Below are 26,929 nucleotides of genomic sequence, written 5' to 3'. Positions count from 1 at the left end.
TACCTGAAAAAAAAAACACTTCCAATAATTTTCTCAACTCCCAACCTCCAATAAATCTCAAATCAACTCAATTCAATTCACTTCACTTCAAAATAATTTCACAATCCAAATCAAAATTTATTATCTCAAAATATTTAATAACTTCATTCACAAGGCATAAAGTATGAAATTCACAAGTACAAATATTAATTTATAGAAGAAAATCCAAAAATAATATTATTATAATTTATTTTACAACTGCTCAACTTTACATTGATACATACAACATTTCTATATTTACATCAAAATTAACTATGAGGGTATAAAATAATACCCGTACAAAAAGACCGGTGTAGTCATCAATTCAATAGCAACTCACTCTGCTGCTTTCTCCTTACTCTTATCTGCGACAGCAAAATAAGCTATCGCTGAGTATAAAAATACTCAGTAGTGCATAATAAAAATTTAAAATACGATACATAGATCATTCATTACCAAAACACAATTTAAATATTTCTCAATCACATTTCACAATTATCAAAACTCAGAATAACACAATTTAGTCAAATAATTTATTAAACACAGTGTTGCCAAAATCATACACAACTTAAGCCATGACACAAAATTTCTGATCAATGCCGTGTTGTACACCACGACAAAGCAATCTACAACCTCACTAATCGAAATCAATGAGGGAGGTGGCTAGCTAGCTAATGAGTACTCATCTGATCTCCTCAACTAGCAAGCCAGAGAGGGAGGAAAATAAACGATCTCAACCCCATAAATGGAGGAGGAATAATGTGATACTGTCAAGCTAAGTGTGAACACAAAATTAATTCAAAACAATTTATTTAAATAATTTATGAGAAATCTGATCAATTTCCAAAGTCCTGTTTGCGATTATAAAATGGCAACACAGTACATAATTAATCAAAGAAGTCAAATTTTGATAATAAAATATTTAAACAAGAATTATTGTGCACAGACCTGACGTGAGTCGCCTCTAGGCCTTGACTCAGTCTCTCAGAGCTTCCAAGCCTTTTTCAGCTGAAACACACAGTTTCATAGTGTTTCAGTACCATAACTTAGCATAAATCCAAAAATAAATTTAACTTCACTTTTACCTAGCTTTAATGTGCTAATTTCGACGTTATCGAAGTTTTTATATTTTGGGTTACTATTCACTACACTATTCAAGTCAAATTGTTGACTTTCTAAGGCTTAATAGGTATGGGAACTCCAACTTCACCCACATGCCACATTTTGGTCATTAAATTTGTTGGTTTTAGTTATTTTCTCAAAACTTAAGTCCTTTAGGCAAAATTGTCAAGTTTTCAATTTTGGTGTCTCTAGTTGCACTATTCCATTGGTCATTCTACTTTTAGAATTTGGCAAACATTTCTTCATATAAAATGTTCCCTATTGTCTTAAGTTTATTCTCCTTTTCGAATCACTCCAATTGGAGTTTTGTAGCTCAAGTTATGGCCATTTGAACCATGGCTGCCGGATTGGACACAACCCAGATTTTCTGGGCAATTTTGGTGCTGGCAGTTTTGGGTTACCAACTTGGGGTGGCCAAATGGCTTGGTTGCTGGCAGAATTTGGGCTTGTGTTCTTCATGAAAGTTTTAGGTCTATATCTCAGCTAACCACTGGTAAAATTTCAGATCATTTGGATTTGCCTAGCTCGAGTTATGACTAAATGAACAAATACTGTTCATTTGGTCAGTTTGTACAGGGCAGCCTGCACTTTTTCAACTTTGGTCAATTTGTTCACTAGGTTTTGGTCACTTTTTGGGTATGGTTCCTAAATGAAAATTGTGTCATTTTATGTCTATTTTCATCCCCAATTGGTCCCATATCAATTTCACTTGTAAAATTTCATTTTTGGTCCTTTAAAGCTAACTTGGTCATGCTGCCAGTAGCATGACCACACTCCCTCCAAATTTAGCTTTAATTCCAACCATTCCAACACAACTCATTTGGTCACAAATGACCATTTTTCACTTCACAATAGGTTAAAGACACCATTTACTCATTTCTCACATTTTTGGTTCATAAACCCTAAGTCTCAAAATCCTAACTTACTAAATTGTTGTATTTAACCACATTTAATGCTTTTAACTATAATCACTAAGCTAATTGGGGTTTATATACTCATTCAAATCCATCAAACCATGCAAATCATACTCCCCTTCAAGCTGGCTGAAATTTCAGTTTGGTCCTCCCCACATATTTTTTTTTTATTTTAAGTTTATTTACAAGTTCTTGATGCCATACATACACTAATTAAACTAAAAATTTGAAGTTTACATTACTAACCTTAAATGAAGTCTTTGATCTTCACTTCCTCTCAATTTTCTTCAATTCTTCTCCTTCTAATCTTCCTTCCAAGATTTGTTTATAATTTTTCTTCAAGAAAATAAAAGGATTTATGGTGGAATTAATATTTAGGAAGCTTAAAAATAAGCTTTCATGGAGGAAAAGTTTGAGAGAGAGCTTGGGAGAGAGAGGCGACAACTAGGGAAGAAGATAATGAAATTTATTTTTTTTTCTTTTCCTTTCTTTATTTATTTTGTCTTATGGAAGACCCCAAAATCCCATTTAATTTAATTTATTAATTATTACTTTTATGACATCATGCATGATGTCATCTCCCTACACCTTTTCTTTTTCTTTTTCTTTTTCTTTTTCTTTTTCTTTTTCTTTTTCTTTTTTTTATTTATTTTTTTTATTAGTTCTTTAATTTAATTTCCGACTCCGAAATTTTCTTTTCTCCGATTTTATTTGACAGTTAGGTCAGGAGTCAGCTCTCGGGGTCAATTGACCAAATTGTTCCTCGCCGGTTCATCCCGGTTTGCAAATAATTCAATATTTCTTCCGGCTCCCTGACCTAATTATTTGACTGACTTAACAGTCCTTTTTCATGATTTTCTCTTTTCTAATGTGTTCGTAAAGGTCCTAAGGACCGCAGCGTCACATTTTACAGTTCAAAATTTGAGTTTAAAACGACTTCGCAGTCCTTCCCGAGAAGGTTACCCATCGCTGTGACTCTCGGCTCGTTTAACTTCTTATATTCTGTTTTTCTTATTTATACTTAACTAATTGAACATTACTAATTATTTGTATTTATGGCTTCTCTAGTTGTCTTAAGTGTGGTTCTAATCCCCTTAATTATCCGGATCGACACCGGTCACCGGAACAATGAAATATACCAAGCTATGCAAACGGGAGTGTTACATTATCGTTAAAACAACTGTTACAAAAAGCTCTTTATTAAACATATTAACTAGAGAATATTAAAAAATAATTTAAAATTAAATTCGATAAGTTTTAATTACTAAAATAATAAAATAATTTTTTACAACACCATCTAAAATGATATTTTTTCCCTAGAAAAAAGTTTTAGCCTTAAAATCTCAATGTCAAATAAATACTAAACAAATAATAATATACATGCCTGGTAACAAATGTGATACCTCATAAAGGAGAATCTATCATGGAGAATTATGCAAAGTGGGATTATTTTAGTCATGTGGATTTAAATCAAATCACATCAAAATAAAAATTTCATATAATATATTTTAAATTTTTTTATAATAATGAAAATTATAATTATATATAATTTACAAATAATTACATTTATATAACTAATAAATTTAATTTAAATTGTTTTTGCATATATATGTATGTATACATATTGGAGAATTACAATATAATACTTAAAAATTATCATTATTCAAGAGCAGTCTATACAATTAATTTCATCAGTTTTGTTTTAAAGTTTATTATTTAATTAATATGAAAATTTTTTAAAAATTACATAAAAAAAATAAATTACAAGTTTGTTTGTACGGTAAATATAGATAACATGCAATACACGATACAAAAAAATTATTAGTTTTAATCTGAAAAATTTAGAAATTTTTGTTAAGGTTTAATAAGTAAAATTTTGAAGTTTAAGATGCAAAATTTTATGCAATTCTTAAGTTCAAGGATTTGGGAAGTAAAATTTAAGATGCAAAATAGCAAATTATGCATTAAGCGAATGGGCTTTCTCATATCCTGAACTTCATATATCCTAACAAGCCCTAAAACATCCTTGCCACCGTTTGTATTGCCTCCCGCTTGGTGTCTGAGAGACAACCCGAAGCCTCTCGCCTCTCTTCTCTTCGTCAACTGCGGTAAAGCCAGTCATAGCTGCGGTATCTCTCTCTCTCTCTCTCGCGCTTTGTCTACCTCTCTGTTAGATATGTTTATTATGCTTTCAAATACCCAGTCAAGATTGTATAGAGAAATCAAGAAAACCACATCAAGGGTCTGCCCTATCCTCCACAGAAAAGAACCCAACAGACATCAAAACCCTCTCCCTTTTATACACTCAATTTTCCTCATATAGCCACTATTGGGATATATTGCCATTTCAACGATTTTTTGGTTTCTGCAGAGAAGTTGCCAAATTGGTTTTTTGTTTAATTGGGCAGGCCTGTTTGTTTGTTGTTGTAGTTACTTTTATACACAGTTTTGGCAAAATGGGTGATTTTGATGCCCACAAAATCCGAAATATATGCATATTAGCTCATGTTGATCATGGCAAGACAACACTTGCCGACCACCTGATTGCTGCTACTGGTGGTGGTCTGCTTCACCCGAAAATGGCAGGGAAGCTTAGGTTTATGGATTATCTTGATGAGGAACAGAGGCGTGCAATAACAATGAAGAGCTCTTCAATTGCTCTACATTATAAAGATTATTCAATAAACCTCATAGACTCCCCTGGTCATATGGATTTTTGTAGTGAGGTTTCTACTGCAGCCAGATTGAGTGATGGGGCATTGATTTTGGTTGATGCTGTTGAGGGGGTTCATATACAGACGCATGCTGTTTTGCGTCAATCTTGGATTGAGAAGCTCACACCATGTTTAGTGCTTAATAAGATTGATAGGTTGATTTATGAGTTGAAGTTGAGTCCCATGGAAGCATATAACCGGTTGCTGAGGATTGTTCATGAGGTGAATGGGATCATGAGTACATATAAGTCTGAGAAATATCTTTCTGATGTTGACTCATTACTTGCGGGGCCATCTGGTGAAGTGGATTATGAGAATCTTGAGTTTATAGAGGATGATGAAGAGGATACCTTTCAACCACAGAAGGGGAATGTGGCATTTGTGTGTGCATTGGATGGATGGGGTTTTGGTATTAGTGAGTTTGCCGAATTTTATGCTTCAAAGCTTGGAGCTAGTTCAGCTGCATTGCAGAAGGCTTTGTGGGGTCCTAAGTATTTCAATCCCAAGACTAAGATGATTGTGGGGAAGAAGGGAGTGGAAGGAGGAAGTAAGGCTCGGCCTATGTTTGTGCAGTTTGTGCTTGAGCCACTGTGGCAGGTTTACCAGTCAGCCTTAGAGCCTGATGGAAATAAAGGTTTACTTGAGAAAGTCATTAAGTCTTTTAATTTGCATGTGCCACCTCGTGAACTTCAGAATAAGGATCCAAAGATTGTGCTTCAAGCTGTTGTGAGCCGCTGGCTTCCCTTGTCTGATGCAATTTTGTCAATGGTTGTGAAGTGCATACCAGATCCAATTGCTGCCCAGTCTTTTCGAATTTCACGTTTGCTTCCCAAGAGAGAGGTTTTGTATGATGCAGTTGACTCAAGTATTATTGCAGAGGCAGATCTTGTAAGAAAGTCAGTTGAGATTTGTGATTCCAGCCCTGAAGCACCTTCTGTTGCCTTTGTATCCAAAATGTTTGCAGTACCAACAAAGATGCTACCTCAAAGGGGACCAAATGGAGAGATTTTGAATAATTACAGTGATGAAAATGGAAGCAGTGAGTCAGATGAGTGCTTCCTTGCATTTGCAAGAATTTTTAGTGGGGTTCTTTATTCACAACAAAGAGTCTTTGTGCTTTCAGCATTATATGACCCGTTGAGGGGAGAGTCAATGCAGAAGCATGTGCAGGATGCTGAGTTGCACTCATTGTATCTCATGATGGGTCAAGGCTTGAAACCAGTAGCCTCTGCAAAAGCAGGGGATGTTGTGGCAATCCGAGGCCTCGGCCAACATATTTTAAAAAGTGCAACTCTTTCATCCACAAGAAACTGTTGGCCTTTCTCTAGCATGGCATTCCAGGTTTCCCCAACTTTAAGAGTTGCAATTGAGCCATCTGATCCAGCAGATATGACTGCCCTGATGAAGGGTCTGAGGCTTCTGAACCGGGCAGATCCATTTGTTGAAGTAACTGTTTCTTCTAGAGGGGAGCATGTGCTTGCTGCTGCTGGAGAAGTTCACCTAGAAAGGTGCATCAAGGATTTGAAGGAGAGATTTGCAAAGGTGAGCCTGGAAGTCTCTCCACCTCTTGTGTCCTATAAGGAGACCATCGAGGGGCACACTTCCAATGCTTTAGATAATCTGAAATCACTGAGAAGGGGCTCAGATTATGTGGAGAAGACAACACTAAATGGAAGGTGTGATGTTCGTGTGCAAGTCATGAGACTTCCACCTGCACTAACCAAGGTGCTGGATGAAAGTGCCGATATTCTTGGAGATATCATTGGCGGGAAGCTGGGGCAGACAAATAGAGATGTGCAAAAGCAGGGTTCAAGCATTTTACAAGATGAGAGTTCAGTTGAAGGAATCAAAAAACACATAATGGATGCTGTCGAAAGTGAAATATTGTCATGGAGTGAGACTGACAAGGATCGGGCTGAAAAATACAAACTTAAGTGGCAAAAATTTCTTAGGAGGATTTGGGCACTTGGTCCAGGACAGGTTGGCCCTAATATCCTCTTCACTTCAGATTTGAAAAGCAAGAGCAATGATTTATCTGTTCTTGTACGGGGTTCTCCTCATGTATCTGAAAGATTAGGCTTAGTTGATAATTACAGTGATGGTGATACACCTGCCGACACATCCTCTGAAGAAACTCAAGCATTAGACATGGAAGCAGAGAGTCTTCAGAACAGCGTAGTGTCTGGATTCCAACTTGCAACAGCAGCTGGACCTTTATGTGATGAACAAATGTGGGGAGTGGCATTTGTGGTTGATGTTTACATATCTCCGTTAGCTGAGCAGTCTGATGAGTCTGACATTAATCAACAGTCTGAGCAGTATGGCATCTTCACTGGACAGGTTATGACAGCTGTCAAGGATGCATGTAGAGCAGCTGTAATTCAGAATAAACCTCGGCTTGTTGAAGCAATGTATTTTTGCGAGTTGAACACCCCAACTGAATATTTGGGCTCCATGTATGCAGTGCTTAATCGGAAACGGGCTCGGGTCTTGAAGGAGGAGATGCAAGAAGGATCTCCACTTTTCACAGTTCACGCATATGTCCCAGTTTCTGAGAGCTTTGGTTTTGCTGATGAGCTTAGAAGATGGACTTCAGGAGCTGCAAGTGCTCTCCTTGTTCTTAGCCATTGGGAAGCACTTCCCGAGGATCCTTTCTTTGTACCAAAAACAGAAGAGGAAATTGAAGAGTTTGGAGATGGTTCCAGCGTTCTACCTAATACAGCAAGAAAGCTCATCAATACCGTAAGGCGACGGAAGGGCTTGCCTGTGGAGGAGAAAGTAGTCCAGCATGCTACTAAACAGAGGACATTGGCTCGTAAAGTGTAGAATTTGTTAAACTAGTTTTAAACTATCTTTTCCGTGAATTGCAGACACTGTATGGTCACACCTCGTATTCTTGTTGGTGCAAAAATTCGGAATAATTAATGGTCTCTTTGTTGGTTAAAACTTTAATCCCTTTCCCTGGAAGTGAATTGTGGAGATCTTGTTTTAAGTCATGTTGTTCAAGAATGATACTGTTTTAATAATAAGAGAGAGCTCCTGGTTCAGTTTTTGTTTTTAACTAATGATGCACAAAAAAAAAAAAGCTTTGTTATCATTTGTTGGTAATATCTCCTGTTTGTTGTTGTCGATTTTGATTTGTTACATTAACAACATTGTGTGTATGCTACTACTCTGAGATGGTAGAAAGATGCGTCAAAAAAAAATTGAAACGGCCTTTGCTAGTAATATGTGGCAGGTTTTTCACATCCATCATGACAATTAAAATGTCAGCATTTTTAGTAATGCTCCATCCTGATGGTCTTTGTTTTCAGCTTTTGGATCTAATCAAAGCCAACTCAACAAGACAATGTAAAAGATGAAACATACAGGAGTGAGAGAGAGAAAGCCAGGGGCAAGCCGGGTTTTTTTTTTTTTTTTTTTTCATTGGTCTGATCTGCAAATTCAATGTTCTGTACAATGAGGTATGATAATCCATCCATCATTATACATCTTTCTTCCTTTATCTTCTATACGAGTCTCTAACCCCTGGACACTCGTGGTCTTCATATGCATGCCTGCCATGAAATTCAGCTACAAGAAACTGAACTAAAAGGGAGCAAGCTTTGTTCATATTGAAAATGGATTTTATGCAATCGATTTTGTTTTGATAAAAGTTTTAGCTAATGCTGTTGACTCGTTAATTATTGGAACTACCAAGCTTGTAGTGAACCCAGAAGTGCCTTTTCTCTCTCTTACAAACCAACAAAACCCACCCCTCATCTAGAAGCCTCCTTCTCAAGCAAATCAAAGGAAGACATGCTAAAAGGAAAATGGGAAGAAAACAGGGCATGGATTCAAAACAGTCCCATTTTGAGGTATTTCTTGGTTTTGCTTTTTTTTTTTTTTTTTTGAATTTAGGTTTTTTTTTTATTGTGAAAAATTTTCAACTTTAATAGAATTTATTGACCTTTTTGGATGAACTTTAATCTATCTAGTTTTTGTGGATTTGTTAGATTAGTCTCTGGATTTGTTGGATGGTTCTGTAAATTTTGTTGATTTAGTCATTGTGATTTTATGGAAAGAGAAGTTAGAGACAGAGAGACAGGTTGATTTTACAGAGACAGAGATAGGATAGAGGGAATAGAAAGGGTAGGGTATTTGAAAAATTCACCTTGTCCGAATTTAATTAAAATTTATCAATTATCTGAATTCGTTTTAAACCTAATTGATACTATTCGAATAATAGCCAATCCATTTAGTTTTATATATTTTAATTAATAATTAATAAAAAAAATATTTTTAATTAATTTATATTTTAAAATTTTAATAATTTTATAAAATATTTAAATTCAATATATATATATATATATATATAGAAGGCCATGTGAAAAGTTTCACATTTGAATATCTAAGGACTTCCAACTCACGAGCTAGTTTTTAAGTTTGACTTAAAGGCTCATTGTGGTATCAAAGCCTTAGTTGCAGAGAAAGGTGAAGGGTGTGTTGAAAATTCTACATGGCTTGAATATCTAACGCCCATCAGATTTATATATCCTTTAAAAACTTTCAACTCACATGCTAGAATGATTTTAGTAAACCTATTAAATGCCTATTTGAAATTGAGATTAGAGAATTAAAACTATTTTTCTGAATATAAGTACTATTTTAAATGCTATTGAGAAAATAATTTAGGAAAAATTATTTTATTATTTTAGTATTTTTGTAATTAAAATTATCAAATTTAATTTTAAATTATTTTTTTATACTCTCTAATTATATTTTAAAAGGTGATTTTCTCAACAATAATTTTAACTACCCTAAATAATTAGTAACGCAAAACTCATAAGTGATGATAAGTACAGGTAAATATGATTAATACTTGTGATTAAATGATAATTTAGTTTAGTTTCTTAATAATTTGGTTCAATTTGATTTAATTTTTTGTTTTAAGAAATTCTGTTTATTCAGTTTGATTTATTTAAAAAAATCAATAAAATTAAATCAAATTAAATAACTTATTTTTTTCAATTAACTATTATTACATTTCAAATTAAATTTTAAAATAGAAAATATAATGAAATTGCATTTGAAATGAATCCAAAATAAATTATAAAAAAAAAACCTAACATGAAATTCAAATTAATAAATGAAATCAAAACAAATTAAATCAAATTAAACTGAATTGAATGATTTACTTTTTCTTTCTAATTTGGTTCAGTTCAGACCAGTAGAAGAAATGCCTGGTTACTACACACATAACCCTGAGCTATCCCAGTTACAAAACATGAACAGATGTGATCAACAGGACATCAAGATAGTGACCTTTCTGTACAGATGTGAATGAAACAATATTTAAACAAACAGCTAACAGTGATCTGAATTTCCATTCCCTAGTAATAATTTCTTTGCCTCAACCAGTGAAGCCCAAACATTTAACAGTTCTTTTTCCATTTTTTCAGATAAGCAGCAACTTCTGTCTTCCATCAATTTTATCACCTTCTCAGCTGCTGCTACCCTTACTGTTCTCAATTCTTCTATTCTTCTTAACTCTGGCAGCAATTCTTCTTCTAATATCTTCATCTCCACTTCCTTCAAATCTACATCAAACACATGCTGCTGATATTCAAGAATCATAGTTTGAAATTCAGACATTCCATTCTTTCCCATCTCCAAGAGAGTTTCCTTTTCTTGGTTTACACCCTGCAATGCAAGTTCCATCTCCTCCACGATCTTTTACCCTTTTTGTATGTCCATTTGGACAGCTTGCATCTCATTCTCTATCTTCGCAGACTTCTTGTGCAAATCTTCAAGCTCACTTCTTACGAGACGAAGTTTCTCTCGGGACAGCTTTATCTCAGTTTGCACTTTGGTCTTCTCTTCTTCAGACTTCAACAAATCAGTTGCTTTACCTCCTAAATGCCAAGTTTTCCTTGAGGTATCTACTTTGTCAATGTTATCTATGGCAAACAGAACCTTTTCATTCTCTTGCCTGTGGTTCTCTTCCTCAAGTCTGGTTTTCAAAATCGCAAGGTTGTCTCTTAGCTCAACTTCAGCGTGTTGAGTCTTCCTCAAGGCATCCTCAACTTCACCTTTGCAGATTTGAAGACAGGCCAATTCCTCTTTTTGTCGGTCCAGGTTAGTTGATGAAGCATTCACCCTTGCCCTTGCTCGACCTTCTCGCTGTTCAAAGTAAACAACTGATTGAGAAAAGTTTGACAGAGAGTACTTGAGCGCTGACAACTTCTTATCTACAAGAGCTTTTCTTTCTTGCATTTCTGAAGAAAGGAGTTCCAAGGATCTATACTTTTGCTGCTTGACCTGAAACCCCCCTTCTGCTGCTTCAATTTCCCTCCAAAGCTTATCAAACTCCCCAAAAGCTTTCTCAAGTGAACCAAGGTCTGTGAGGGTTTTGACAGAATCTGAAACCTTTTGCTCTGCTGTTTCCAGCTTCATTTTAAGCACATTTAGATCATCTGAAACCTTGACTGCAGTCAGATCTAATGGCTCTGCTTCTGAATCATCAAATGTCACAGAACCAGTCTGACTTTCTACTTCCACTTGACAATCCCCATGAAATAGGCTAGGTCCATTGAGCACATCATCAGAGCCGGAGAAAAGAACTCCTTCAGCATAAATATTTGTCTCATCAGCTAAAGCAGATACCTTGTCATTTTCCTCCAATCCATTTGCTTCAGGGTGCATTGGAAGCACACACAAGTCGGGATGTTTACCTCCATCAACTTCAACAAGCTTTTCTGGGCAATCAAGTTCTCTATATTCAACTCTGTTCTGTCTACTGGAAGAAAGCATTCTTTTGAATTCATCCCTCTCATGCATAGCTTTTTCATACAAACCCATCAATTTCTCATTCTCTTCATGCATTTCCATAAGCTGGTGCTTTAGGTTGTTAACAACAGTTTCCATGCCATTATTATCGACTTCCATGTCAATTTTCTCAGTACTATCAGCTTCATTCAAAGTTTTATGGTTATTTTCAGAAGCAGCTCGTTCATACATTTCAACGAGACTATTTTTTTCCTCTATTAGGGCTTTAAACTTTATCTGTAATTCATTGTTTGCCTCAACACAAGCTTCTAGCTTTAATTGTAGCTCATCATTCTCTTTTGACAGTGTGATTGCTTTCTCATGAGCTTCTGCTTCTCTTTGACTTACAGCAGCTATGGCATCAACCATTGTTTTGAGCTCCATTTGGCCATGATCATTAATAACTGATGCAACAGTTGACAAAGGAGAAATCTCAATTTGCTGTATTCCTTTCTTTAGGTCCCTAAGAGATCTCTCTTCTTCAAGTCTAGTTAACAGATCATTGGCATGCCTACAAAATGAGACGACATCTTGTTATAGTTTAGAAAATAAACACTAATACAAATGAATTGTAGCTCAGTGGCACTAGAGTCATCTCCAGGGTTATTCAATATCTCATACTCTAGGTCTCGAATTTGACTCTCAGTTGAAGTCAAATGGAAGAACACTACTTGAGAACATTACAAGCACAAGTGTATTTGTTTTGTATTGGAAAACTCATGTCTCCTTCAACTAAATACCATATCTGGTAATATTTAAACCTAAGATGAAATTCCTATCATCAAAATGTGTTAAAAGAAGGAATGTAAATGTAAAGATTACAAAAATAAAAAATAAAAAAAAACCCTTACCTTTCCAATTTTTCTTTCTCTTCAAGGCAGAAGCCCAACTTCTCGTGGAGTGTGTCAATTTCTGCCTTGTTTTGAATAGCCTTTAACATAATACAATTTTGATTACATCTTCTCTATCAAATGAAAGCAATTTTTAAGGTGAATTGGGTAAATTGTCGTGCACAAAGAAATACAAAGTATACCTGCATCCGAAGGAATTCATTCTCCTCATTAATTGAAGAGCGCCAAGGTGTTCCTGGTTCCTGCATTTGAAGGAATATCATATTTATCTTTACAACCTCAATTTAATTATTACCAAAGTAAACTACCTTTGGTTGATCTGTCATCTGTGTGATGAAATTAAGAGAATATATTTATAGTATAAATCTAGTCAAACACTTATAAAAATGTAACTATTGAGAATAAATTAATATCCTAATCTCAAAGCAAAAGCATGGGTCAACAACTGCCCCATTCATGTAGACCCCATATTTAGAACTAGGAGTAATCTTTCAAAACATTTCCTAAGTTATTTACACTACAGAGAGGCAGAAAGCATGAAGGATAGCTTTTTCATGCCATTTTAAAGGGGAGAATAAAACAAATGGAAAAAAATAATTACAATAATTAATTACTAAGGAATTATCTAATTAAATGTCACATTATAGATGCAAACGTCACAAATTAGTTAATTAAAGCTTTAAGCAATTCTATATTTCATGGGGAGGAAAAACTAATGTTGAAAACATGCTATTCCAACTTAACTCAAAAATTTGGGGTCGGCTATATGGATTCGCTTTTTCCACTCTGAACGATTTTGGGTTAAATTCTCAGAAATGTGTAATGCTTCTAGATCATATTGTACTACTCTCCTCCAAGTCAATTTAGGTCTACCCCTTTTTTTCTTTCTATCCTCTAACCTAATGTGCTCTACTTGTCTAACTGGAGCCTCCGTATATCTACGCTTCACATGACCAAACCACCTCAATCTCCCTTCTCTCAACTTATCTTCAATTGGTACCACTCCTACCTTTTCTCTAATACTCTCATTACGGACTTTATCTAGTCTAGTATGGCCACTCATCCACCTTAACATTCTCATCTCTGCAACTCTTATCTTAGATGCATGCGACTCTTTCAGTGCCCAACACTCACTACCATATAACATAGCCGGTCGTATGGCTGTACGGTAAAATTTTCCTTTCAATTTATTGGGAATCTTACGATCACATAAAACTCCCGTGGCACGTCTCCACTTCAACCATCCGGCTTTAATCCTATGACTAACATACTCCTCACATCCCCCATCTACTTGAAGGACTAAACCTAGATATTTAAAGTGATTACTTTGGGGCAGTATCACTCCATTCAAACTAACTCCTTCCCTATCACCAGTTTGACCTTCACTGAACTTGCAATGCATGTATTCTGTCTTCGTTCTACTTAACTTAAAACCCTTTGACTCTAGAGTACTTCTCCAAAGTTCTAGCTTTCTATTGACTCCTTCTCGTGTCTCATCTATCAGAACAATATCATCCGCAAACATCATGCACCAAGGAATACTCTCTTGTATATGTTTCGTCAGTTCATCTAAAACTAATGTAAAAAGGTAAGGGCTTATGGCTGATCCTTGGTGTAATCCAATTGAGATCGGAAAATCTCTTGTGTCCCCTCCCACTGTGCGCACAAATAGTAGTTGCTCCTTCATACATATCTTTCAATACTTGTATGTACCTAATAGATACCCTCTTTTGTTCTAACACATTCCATAAGACCTCTCTTGGAACACTATCATAAGCCTTATCCAAATCAATAAAAACCATGTGTAGATCTTTCTTCATATCTCTATATATCTCCATCAAGCTTCTAATGAGAAAGATCGCTTCCATAGTTGAACGACTGGGCATGAAACCAAATTGATTGAGAGACATAGAAGTATCATGACGTAGTCAATGCTCCACAACTCTCTCCCACAACTTCATAGTATGGCTCATGAGTTTAATTCCCCTATAGTTTGAGCAACTCTGTATGTCTCCTTTATTTTTAAAAATAGGTACTAAAATACTATTCCAACAACTACATATTAAAGAACTGTCATTTTAGGGGGAGAAAAGGTCGGTAAAGGAAGGGGTTTAAAAAATGAATCACTGAACTTTTACAAGCCATAAAATTAAGAGCTCTTTAATCATTTTCTGTTCCAGCTAGTTAACATGACTGATTGCAATGTTGAAATATTAGTAATGATGCAGCAGAATAAACGAGCAGTGCAACATAATGTGTTTGAAAACACAACCAGTTAACCAGGTTTTTACCTTATTAGAAATTTCTGGATCATGAAGAACTTCTGCCTTCACATCCACATCTGCTTTCTGTAGCACAAAGAAATCCAAAACTCAAGTTAAACAAGAATACTCTTATTAAATAATTCAATTCCTAGGTCCATAATGAAGCTTGTGAAGAACCTGAACTGCCGAGCTATCTGATTCGTGCATAAGTTTCCAATCAAGAGCTTCAAGCAACTACATGTATAATCAGAAAAAATTTCAGAGAGGATATTGTGAATGAAAGGTTCAAACATGAAAAAATTTAAATTTTACACCTTGTTCTGTAACACATTGATCTGTTCACTCATCATCTCCCTTTCACCTTCTTCATAAAATGACTTCAATCTGTGGATCAGATCAGATCAATACACTTAATTTAATAGAACAGCACAGCCATTTGGATAGAAATGTTTCAGATGAATCCTATGTATCTTGAGAAGGTAGAAAATTGACAACTAACATTTTATATCGTTGACATGTGTTCTTCTGAAAAAGAAGCTACAAACAAGTAAATATTAAGATCACATGATATAGTAACTCTAGGCTGGCATTAAATTTCTATTCCAATGCTTTAAGATATACCCATATCTACAACTTTAAGCTGGAAACTTTTGTCAAAGCTAGAAAAAAAGATGCTTGGAAGTATATTTAGTTGTTAATTAATGAAATTTGGTCTTCTAATCTTAACAAAAAGTAGCTTCCATCTCCAATTTTCTAAGGTAAAATATTAGTTCAAGCATATATGACTGTCAACTATCAAGCTGAATTTTGCAGGAAGGACAGCAAATATATGATAGCTTTCAGCCTCTAGTGATACTTAGGAAAACAGAGAGGAAAAGAAAGAACAAATAAACAAAGTTAGGAAGGGAAAGGGTGGAAGGCAGACAAAAGAAATGCTGAAGAGAGTCAGAGGATGAAAAGTATGTGCCTTCTAATTTCTTCCTTTAACCGCAAATTTTCCATAGCAAATCTTGTAACTTCTTGATTCCGATCCACCTGGGTACGTAAAACTTCAATTTCCTTCAGGTGCTCCTCCTTTTCTTTCAACAAATATGTCTCAGCCGAAATCTTTCCACAAGCAACTGCCTATAGCCGTTTGATTCCTGCTTCTCGGAATCGTAACCTCATTTTTAGACCTTGTATCTTATCCTGTCTTTGCTTGGCCTAGTTCCAAAATACCAAAATTTAGCTTTGACAAAACGTTGTCAAATCACAGCATCTTAATAATTGATGAAACAATTTATTAAAAATTAGAATAGGAATTGGAATTGGAAGTTTATTAATAATTGATGAAACTGTGTCAAATCATAGCATCTGATATCTGACGAGTTCTCATCAATTTTAAAATTTCGAATTGTTCATTCTTGCTGTTTGTCCAAATGTAAAAAATAATTGCATTCAGTTGAATACGTTTGAGTACGTAATAATCAAACCAACTATAAAACCTAGACAGAATTTGTTTTGCACATACCAGCTGCATAGCTGCTTGATTTTCAGCTGCCAGTGCCTTCAATGCAATATCCTTATCTTTTTCCCTCCTAAAAGCCCCAACAAGGGCAACTTCAAAGTCTTTCTTCTAAAAAAAAAAAAAAAAAAAAAAAAAAAAAAGGGAGGAGGAAGAAGAAGAAGAGGAAAGCTAATTGTTAAATGACATATCTTATATAGATTTTTTTCCCCAGGTTAAGAACTAGTGGATACCTGAGATGTCCTTTTTTCAGACACAAATGGACTAAATGATCCATGAAGCCCTTCCCATTTAAAGGGTCCTGGAGATCCTGCACAGCTTATAATTGAAGTATCATTATCTAGATTTTCAGCTCCCCCATTGACTAAATTCCGTAGGTGGGACACTTCTTTCTGAAAACAATATCAATTCAGATTATGGTTACCAGGGATCAAGATGAATGTAAACTACCTAGACTACTGTTTCATAAAAGAAAAAGTTGCATTGCACTAAATGCATTAAACAAATTGTAAACTATTTGCAGAAAACCTTTAGCATCACCATTTGATGGTGCACTACTTCAGAAGAGAATCTCAAATCGGGCAAAATACCTTAAGCTGTTGGATTTGCATTCGCATGGCAATAACATCTCCTGATGCATCTTCATTAACAATTGCCTAATGGACAGCGCAGTAATAAATAACTTTCATTAAGCAGTGACTGGAAAAGTTAAAAGGCATAAGAAGTACTGATAATATTATGAATAGCCCCACCGAATAGTTTCATATTTTATTTAAAATTTTTAATGCACAAAAAAACATAGGAAAATTATGGAAGAGTTTATTAAATGAAGAGTTTTAACCTTCCACTGGACCCTTTAAAAATAGAACCATATCCCTCTTTCCTATATGTAGAAAGAGATGTAGAAAGAGATGATTCCCATTGATTTCAATTAATCTGTACATGGGTATTTATATACAATTGATTCCTATAATTGTGTTATACTAATTATGAAGAAATCCTAAATAAGAAATCCTAAATAGGAATACAGAATACAGAATACAAAATATACACAGAAATAATATAATGATTGACTTTCCATAACACTCCCCCTCAAGTTGGAGCATAGATGTTAATCATGCCCAACTTGTTACAAATGTAGTCAATCCTAGCTCCATTCAGAGCTTTTGTGAAAATATCTCCTCGCTCTCGGTTTGATATGTCTGTTGAGATGATCATTGTTGAATCTTTTCACGAACAAAGTGACAATCAATCTCAATATGTTTGGTCCGCTCATGAAATACCGGATTAGAAGCAATATGGAGAGCAGCTTGATTATCACACCACAATTTCGCAGGTTGGGGGGTCTTAAAACTTGTCTCATCTAGTAATTGAAATATCCACATTACCTCACATACTGATTGTGCCATGGCTCTGTATTCGGATTCAGCACTAAATCGAGAAACTACACTCTGCTTATTGCTTTTCCAAGACACCAAATTTCCTCCAACAAAAACGCAATATCCAGTAGTTGACCTCCTATCAACCTTAGATCCAGCCCAGTCGGCATCTGAAAAACATTCAACATTCAAATGCCCATGATTACCATATAACAAACCTCTTCCTGGAGCTCCCTTCAGATAGCACAAGATTTGTCCCAAGGCTTCCCAATGAGCAACAGTTGGGGAAGACATAAACTGACTTACCACACTAACGGCATAAGCAATATCAGGACGAGTGACAGTAAGGTAGTTCAATTTTCCTACCAATCTCCTGTATCTCTCTGGATCTTCAAACAACTCACTATCCCCTGCTAACAGTTGTAAATTTGGAGTCATTAGTGCACTACAAGGCTTAGCACCTAATTTTCTTGTCTCTGTCAATAGATCGATGACATATTTTCTTTGAGACAAGAAAATACCCTTCTTACTTCTCATAACTTCAATACCCAAAAAATACTTTAATAATCCCAAGTCTTTGGTGCAAACGGGTTTGGAGGAAGGTTTTAAGAGATGAAATACCTGCAGAGTCACTCCCAGTGATGATAATGTCATCCACATAGACTACCAGGAGAATTAGACCAGCCTCAGATTGTTTATAAAATACTGAGTGATCACACTTGCTCTTTTGCATACCAAATTCCTGTACTGCTTCACTGAATCTCCCAAACCAGGCCCTAGGACTTTGTTTCAAGCCATAAAGAGACTTCCGAAGCCTACAAACTTTACCCAACTCCCCCTGAGAAACAAACCCAGGTGATTGCTCCATATACACCTCCTCCTGAAGATCACCATGAAGGAAAGCATTCTTGATATCCAATTGGTGCAGGGGCCAATCATATGTAGCTGCTAAAGAGATAAACAAGCGAACAGAAGTAAGTTTAGCTACAGGAGAAAAAGTGTCAGAGTAATCAACCCCATATGTCTGAGCATATCCTTTTGCTATAAGGCGTGCTTTTAACCTAGCCACAGAACCATCAGGATTTACCTTTACTGTAAATACCCATTTGCAACCAATAGCTTTCTTACCAGTGGGCAAAAACAACAGTTCCCATGTACCATTAGCATCTAAAGCCTCCATTTCTTCTTTCATAGCAGCACACCAGCCAGGATGAGACAGTGCCTCACCAACCGTATTAGGGATAGGAACAGAGTCTAAAGAAGTAACAAAACACCGAGAACAAGAAGACAATTGATTATAAGAAACAAAAGAAGAGATAGGGTAAGTACATGAATGTTTACCTTTACGAAGAGCAATGGGTAAATCTAGATCAGAATCATGATCAGTATGAGGTACAGGATCTCCCAACGAAGTAGCTGGTGGAGGATCTGAGTCAGTAATCTCCAATCTCCTGGAATAAACATGAACAACGAGAAGCCGAGTAGGTCTAGAGACAGAAAAAACAGGCTGTGAGAGAGGACTAGACATTGATTGGGCAGTATATATTAAGATATCATCCTCCTCCCCCTGACTCTCATACACAGATGATTGAGAAAAAAATGGAGTGGACTCAAAAAATGTGACATCTGCAGAAACAAGATAACGATTAAGAGTAGGAGAGAAACAGCGGTACCCTTTTTGAATCCGGGAGTACCCAAGAAAGACACATTTGAGAGACTTTGGATCTAATTTAGTAACCTGCGGACGAACATCACGTACAAAACAAGTACAACCAAAAATACAGGGTTCAACAGGAAACAAAGATTTTGTAGGGAACAAAGCGGTATAAGGAATATCCCCATTAAAGACAGAAGACGGCATACGATTGATCAAAAAACATGCCGTAGAAACTGCATCCGCCCAAAAGTGTTTAGGAACTTTCATCTGAAAAAGAAGAGCACGAGTTACCTCAAGAAGATGCCGATTTTTTCTTTCGGCCACACCATTTTGGGATGGGGTATCCACACAGGAAGACTGATGAAGAATGCCATTTTGTGTCATGTAAGACTGAAATTGTACTGAAAAATATTCTTTAGCATTGTCACTTCTTAATATGCGCACAGAAATATTAAATTGAGTTTTGATTTCATTACAAAAGGCACAAAAGATAGAAAACAACTCAGAACGATTCTTCATTAAATATAACCAGGTAACACGAGAGTAATCATCAACAAAAGTAACAAAATAACGAAATCCAGTTTTAGAAGTATGAACAAGGACCCCAAACATCGAATGAACTAACTCAAAAGGGGATGAAGCCGTTTATTGACTCTAGACACGAGAAGGCAAGCGATGATGTTTTGCAAGCGACACGACTCACATTCTAGTCTTGATAAAGATCAAATCGAGGACACAACTTCTTCATGGTAGACAAAGAAGGATGACCCAATCTACAATGAGCTTCAAGAGGTGTTCTGATGCTGGAGCAAATAAGCGACGCGGTACATGATTTTCGAATGTAGAGACCACGACTCACGTCCTCTACCAATAATCTGCCGTCGTAAGATCACGAAACAAACACTTATCGGAAAAAAAGGAAATAGAACAATTTAAGGTGCGAGTAAGTTTACTAATGTAAAGTAGATTAAAAGAGAAATTTGGTAAACACAAAGCAGATGAGAAAGAAATTGTGAAATCAGTTTGCGGTTCAGAACCCATGACACAAGAAGTAGAACCATCGGCAAAAATGTGATGAGGAAGTGGGATTAGGTGAAGCGGATAGAAGACTAGAATTACTGTCATATGATCTGTTGCACGAGAATCAATAACCCATTTGGATGAGGAAGACACAAGGCATGTAGTGGATTTACGACTCGTGATCGCGATGATAGGGAACTGGTAGGCTTTAGAGATGCACGTCTTTGGGAAAAGCGTGCAAAATCCTCTGCAGATACCAAGCAGTTTCTCGGAGGAAGATCTGTAGAATCCTCTGCGCCATATTTGCCATCTATGATCGCTGATTTTCCTCTGAAGTTGTGGACAATTATATTTTGTATGGCGGGCTCATGACAATAATAACAAATGACTCCTCTTGAGTCTGATTAGAACTAGCCTCTCCATTACGCTGATTATACATTTGCTGTAATTCCTCCTCTACTTCCTCTTCTATTACCCTATTGTCCATTTGGATTACGGCTAATAAGAGCACTCTTGGCGGTGTGAAGATTGGGTACTCTGCATGCGAAGGACCCGTGTGAATGTTTCATGCAAGAGGAAATCTCGAGCTGGAAAGAATCGAGATTTAGCGATCTCATACTCGAAGGAAGGCTGCAGAAAACTCATAATGACCAGTTGCTCCCGTTGGGCTGCTTGAACTTTAACATCGAACTAAAAGGCAATAATACATTAAGTTCCTCATATACCGTTTAAAATCCATAAAATAAGCCGTGAGAGACTTATTCTCTTTCAAGACGGTAGAATGCCTTACAAACATCATAAATATGGGAGATATTCCCTTTACCAGAATACAGAAAATCTAAGTAATCCATCAATTCTTTAACAAATTCACAGTGATTAATTAAACTAATTACCTCACTGTGAATCGAGTTCAAGCCGCAAAAACAATGGCGTCCTCCCTTAGCCAAGTTTGTTGTGTATCATCAGTAGGTGGATCTTTAGTAAGGTGATCATCCTTATCAATGCTACGCAAATAGATCCTAACAGTCTTACTCCACTCCAGGTAATTTGAACCATTAAGTTTGTGTTCCGTGATCTTAGTCATCATCGGAATCACATCAGAAATAACATTCTTATTGTCTGCCATTTGTTGAGACAAAGAAACTAACCGAAACGCTAATCCAAAGTGCTGACAGCAACAAAATAATTCAAAATCACAAATCAAGTAAATACCGAAATAGGATCTGAGAGCCAAACCTCAGAAGTCCTTTAATGGTGTACTGGATCAGGCAACAGCACACAGTGGTGAAATGAGGGGATTGAGGCGACGCTGGCAATGTTGATCGGAATCGAAACGGCCGATCGGCGGCCAAGGTCTCTCCTGAGCTGGGTGGTGAGAACAAATAGTCACCCTAGATGGCCTGCTCTGATACCATGTAGAAAGAGATGTAGAAAGAGATGATTCCCATTGATTTCAATTAATCTGTACATGGGTATTTATATACAATTGATTCCTATAATTGTGTTATACTAATTATGAAGAAATCCTAAATAAGAAATCCTAAATAGGAATACAGAATACAGAATACAGAATATGCACAGAAATAATATAATGATTGACTTTCCATAACATATATTAACATTGCTACAATGATGCATATTATATTGCCAAGTATGGAAAACATACATTGTTCTTAATGAATTTCGCACGTTGTGCAAACTTCAATGTGCTTAATGTCTCCAGTGAACAGCTGCAAGGGTAGCAAAATAGAACAGTATCCCCAAAAGTAAATATAACAATCTCGTCAAAGTTAAGAAGAAAAAATTGAAGTTTTCTCTTGTAGCTTAGAACTCATAACAAAATCCATCACCTCCTTATTTCATACTTGTCAAAATATTAAGGGAGATTTAAGTATGTCTGCATGTGTGTATGTACTCGAATGATTTAAAATTATCTTAAAAAAAACTTGTTATTCTTAATATTTTTAGTTTAATTTGTATAGGTCATTTCTTTTATCGCAAAATCTTTTGCGGAGGAAAAATCTGATCTTATGTTTACATACGCAGCCAAGAAAAATCTAAAAGAAATAATCTTAAAAAGTAGAATGGCAACTGACCAAAGAGATGGGCTAATATTTGCAATTATAATAGTTTTTGAATTGCCTCCCAGTGAATCCTGAAAAGAAAAGACAAAAAAATATTATTAAATAAAACTATGTACTGTAGGAGGCCATATGATGATACAAGAAACTCTAACTTTTCAAATTAGATTCTTTAAGGCTAGTACTTCAAAAACTTTAATGAACTAGCCTTAAAGACATGTTAAGAATAAGCAAATAATTTAAAGCCACATATATCCACAATAACCATCCTTTAAATGAAACAATAAATATATTTTAAACTTTTTTCATAACCTACTTGAAGCAAAAATGTAAGCTTGGAATCTCGATAAGGGACATGGAGTGACTTTCCATTGGATATACTTACAAGGTTCATAATCACAAGTCTGCAAACATCAAACAACTCAATAAAATGATGTGTTGATTGAGAAGCTAAATGAAAATATCCAAAAACAAAATTCTTGAAACATTTTATTGATTGAACAAATTAAGAATGAAAAGAAAGAACAACACACCCTAATGTTGAAAGAGACTTGTTGATATTAGTAGCTTCCTTGAGACGTTCACCTTCAGCACCGGAACTCTTCTGCCTGTGATCATGCACATGCAAATTATTTGCAAGAATCGATTACAAGTTTAATAGAATAATTCTTGCCTCCTTTAATATTATGTCACTCTTATGTTCCACATCATAGTACCTCTCAGATCCTGCTAAATCAACAAGATTGAGTCGTGCAAAACGGTGGTGAGTTACACCTTGAGATTCCCACTAACAAAACAATCTCAATCAGAATGCATATCAAATCAGCTAAACACAAAGTATTAAAATTTAAAAAAAAAAATCATTAGAAAAATTGTATCAAATATTCTCAATTTAAAACAAAAAAAAAGCCTACTAACCTTACTTTCAATGATACATGTAAAGACACTGTGAGAAAGACTACTTGCACAATTCATGTTAGTAGCCGCTACTTTTCTATTAGATGCACCCTGAAAACACAAAAACATGGTTTTGGGTTTATTTTTGGAGAAATATTTTTATTCCCTATGAAACTTTTAGAATAGATGACTTCTTTTACTAATAAAAAAAATAAAAATAAAAATAAAAATGCTTATAAACCCAAAAATAGAGATGTGGTCAATTCCAGTGTTATTAAGGTGAGAGGTGATGCAAATGCAACAGGTTACCTATGGCATTAGGCAAGAGGCAAGGGAGAGTATATAAGAAAATTAAGCCCTCAAACAAGTGACATGAATAGAGCTACTTGGTTAATATAAAACACCACATCCAATAAGGGTACCTGAATAAGTTGTTGAATCACATCTCGAGCATTTGTAACTTTTATCTCCTTAAGGTTTTCTACATGAACCCCTTTCTTCACATCTTCTCTTATCTACAATAGGCAACCAATACCATCATCATTCACCATAAACTAGAATGGAGAGAATAGCTATGACTCCTTAACACCAGTAAGAGTGAAATGAGAATCTTTTCAATATTTTCTAGCTTTAGAAACATATAAAAGGAAATTACTAATATTTGGAAATAAATTATTGAAATGCATAATTAAAAGCTTCACAAAGTATTCCATACCTGTAAATTACTAGATGATGGGTCCAAAAGATCAAGTATCTGCTCATTATATATTTCCAAAAATGAGCATTTACAAATAAATTTTAAGTTTTCATCTTTTCGACCTTCTTTCTCCTGTCATACAAAGAATTTTTGAACATTGCAATTAGATTTTTGCACCAGAACAAGAAACTAATGAAAATAAAATTACAAAAATACAAAATTCTATGATATATGAGACAATTACCCTTAAAAGTAGAAAGAAAATGACAAGTTACATTCAGCTTTCCATCAACAGTTTTGTTATATGAATATGGAAGCAAAAGGCAATTTTAACTCATGTAGAGAAACATTACTAATTTGCAACAAAAATAAATATGTTCTACGTATCATACATCAAAACAACTAATTTGAAATCACTTAAATGCACCTCATGATAACCAAAAAAGAAAAAAAGGATAATTACAATTATTTTTTATACAACATGCCTGCCACCTAGAAGTTGAAACCACACTTCATAACTAAAAAGAATGGTTAGCCCAAAGACTATCCAAACTAGGCTAGTACTAAGAACTCTGTAGTTTCAACAGATTATCCAGGCTAGATTATCAATGCTATTGAGTTGATCATAGCATAAAGGATTTTGGATAAGAAAGGTCTTCTAAACTTTAAGTAAATTGAAAAGAGAACATGTCCATAGAAATACTAAAACTACCAAGAAATACAACGCCCATATATTTCAACAGCATGCATAAGTGGAAAGGCACAGACCTTCTGGATTCTGGAGAACAAATATTCAAATACTCTTGGGGTCATTCCACAATTAACACTATGTCTTCTAGTGCCTCCCTCAATATCTCCAAGCACTGTATGAGTCTTCCCACTTCCTGTCTGCATATGTAAATGTAGACTGTTAAGATTTGACATTTAGTACAAGATAATTTTATAACTAAATGGAATTTGCTAACCATATTCAATTATTTTCTCACCACTGCCATACTAAGGAAAGCTCTACAGTCATGGAAAAAGTTTTTTTTTTTTTAATTGATGAAGTGAAGCAGAGGATCAGGAAATTTAAAACAGTAGTTGAATGCTTACTTGGCCATATGCAAACATGCAACTATTATAGCCTCCAATGCAATTGTCCACCATCGGCAATCCAGCCACTTTGAACAGTTTCTCCTGTCAAATTACATAATTAAAACTAACCAAATGATAAAGGCAATTGAGAATGGCATCAATAATTAAGAGCCAACTGATTGTAAAATCTACCTGGCTAACACTCTCGTCTGCTACGAGATCAAAGGTAAAACGTGACTCTGGATGCCCTGTCCAAGAGATTGTCTGACAGCTCTCTTGCCTAACACACTTGCTATGTCCTTGTAGAGAGATTTCTGAACTACTCAGTGGACGTATTCTGATAATAACCTACCATAAATTGGAAAAAGCCAAAAAAGAGCAAACATGATCAGTAATAAAGAACCATAAATTTGGTTTACTTTACGCCTTTATGCAGACAAGCTATTATTAACATTTTGAACAGCAATTAATTGCTTTTAACTTCAATAACCAAATATCATCTTTACTTCAGTGAAAAAAAATACTAAACATTGTAATTATCTCAGCAATTGTATTCAATTATATACCAAGATAAATTTATACTCGTAAAATCGACTCAAATTGCAAAACCAAAAAGGCAAAGCTAGCATAGGGATTTTTTCCCCCAACTTTTAACAGCAAAAGCTTAATTACCAAAAGTTGAAAAAGCACTTCTAAAACCTCTACTTACCTGCACATTGTGATCCTTCCAGAAAGACGGATCCTCACAGAACTCAAAGCTCTGAGTCTGCTGCTGCGCCATTGATCCACTGCTTGCGTCAGCATCATCCTCCCATTCACCTATACTCCGAACTGCCGACGCGGCAACTAGAGACAGGCTGGAGTTCTCTCGAGACACCGATTTCAGCAGATCTGGAGGGCTTGGCACCGTCGCCGGTGCCACTTCGGAAGTAGAGAGGTTATGGAAACCGAACCGGCTTTTGATTGCACTCGCCGCCTCGGAAATGAACGGCATTTTCCCACAGAATAAATTTCGGCCTCCTTTTTGTTAAAAAGTGGCGAGAGGAAGTGCAGATTTAGGGTTTGAAGCCAATGAAAAAACCAAGGGAATTTGGGAGATTAGGGAGGGAATTGAACGGAAAGTAAGAGCTGTAAGCTGTTTGGGATGAGAGAAAATTTTAAGAGAGAGACAGGGAAAGCAAGAGAGATTTGAAATCAAGTGTTTTTGAGGGAAAATGAGGATGTGTGACGGGGATGATCGGACGGTGGAGAAAGGTTTCGATTGAAAGTTCGGATGGGTTAAATTCAAAATTGGTGACCGTTTGAGTTTTTGGTTTGAAAGTTTGGAGAGGCACTTTGTCCATCTGTCCGATTATTCGAACGTGGCGTCGTGCTTATCAAAGAAAGAACAAATTTTTAGTTATTAGGTTAATTAAAGGGTAAATAACTATTTGACCCTAAAGTTTGAGAATATTAATTATTTAATTCATTTATTTTTAAAAATATATTAGTTAGTCCTTAAACATTGATTTTGTTAATGAAAAGTCCTTCTGTCTATTATGTGATAATTTCTCTATTAAATGGACCTCAAATGCCAATAATAACACTCAACTCAACTCAACTCAACTCAATTCAACTAAGCCTTTATCCCAAAAAATTTGGGGTCGGCTATATGGATTCGCTTTTTCCACTCTAAACGATTTTGGGTTAAATCCTCAGAAATGTGTAATGCTTCTAAGTCATGTTGTACTACTCTCCTCCAAGTCAATTTAGGTCTACCCCTTTTTTTCTTTCTATCCTCTAACCTAATGTGCTCTACTTGTCTAACTGGAGCCTCCGTATGTCTACGCTTCACATGACCAAACCACCTTAATCTCCCTTCTCTCAACTTATCTTCAATTGGCACCACTCCTACCTTTTCTCTAATACTTTCATTACGGACTTTATC

At 35.5% G+C, this 26,929-nt stretch overlaps 2 protein-coding genes across 2 annotated transcripts; one reads left to right on the top strand and one right to left on the bottom strand.

Moving 5' to 3' along the window:
* The first annotated feature begins 3,987 nt into the window (after positions 1-3,987).
* Positions 3,988-7,829, top strand: LOC110671285 (uncharacterized). The gene has a single exon (XM_021833704.2). It carries the CDS (start codon positions 4,511-4,513, stop codon positions 7,592-7,594), a length of 3,084 nt encoding a protein of 1,027 aa, XP_021689396.2. The 5' UTR covers positions 3,988-4,510; the 3' UTR covers positions 7,595-7,829.
* Positions 7,830-9,912: 2,083 nt separating this feature from the next.
* Positions 9,913-26,343, bottom strand: LOC110671299 (kinesin-like protein KIN-12E). Its single transcript, XM_058148558.1, is given in 22 exon segments — positions 9,913-12,086; positions 12,427-12,506; positions 12,609-12,668; positions 14,718-14,774; positions 14,868-14,924; positions 15,005-15,074; positions 15,658-15,893; positions 16,201-16,305; positions 16,428-16,586; positions 16,785-16,850; positions 21,917-21,980; positions 22,347-22,405; positions 22,648-22,735; positions 22,865-22,939; positions 23,048-23,118; positions 23,250-23,339; positions 23,651-23,743; positions 23,944-24,057; positions 24,694-24,813; positions 25,021-25,104; positions 25,195-25,350; positions 25,712-26,343. Coding segments are annotated over 22 exon segments (4,161 nt in total). The 5' UTR covers positions 25,997-26,343; the 3' UTR covers positions 9,913-10,114.
* Positions 26,344-26,929: the final 586 nt, after the last annotated feature.

The sequence above is a fragment of the Hevea brasiliensis genome, chromosome 6, assembly GCF_030052815.1.
Source record: "Hevea brasiliensis isolate MT/VB/25A 57/8 chromosome 6, ASM3005281v1, whole genome shotgun sequence".
Lineage (NCBI taxonomy): Eukaryota > Viridiplantae > Streptophyta > Magnoliopsida > Malpighiales > Euphorbiaceae > Hevea > Hevea brasiliensis.
The sequence above is the reverse complement of the archived record's forward strand: the minus strand, read 5'-3'. Positions and strand labels throughout refer to the sequence as shown.

Coding starts and splice junctions, on each gene's coding strand:
- LOC110671285 (XM_021833704.2), top strand. CDS start 4,511: ATGGGTGATTTTGATGCCCACAAAATCCGAAATATATGCATATTAGCT.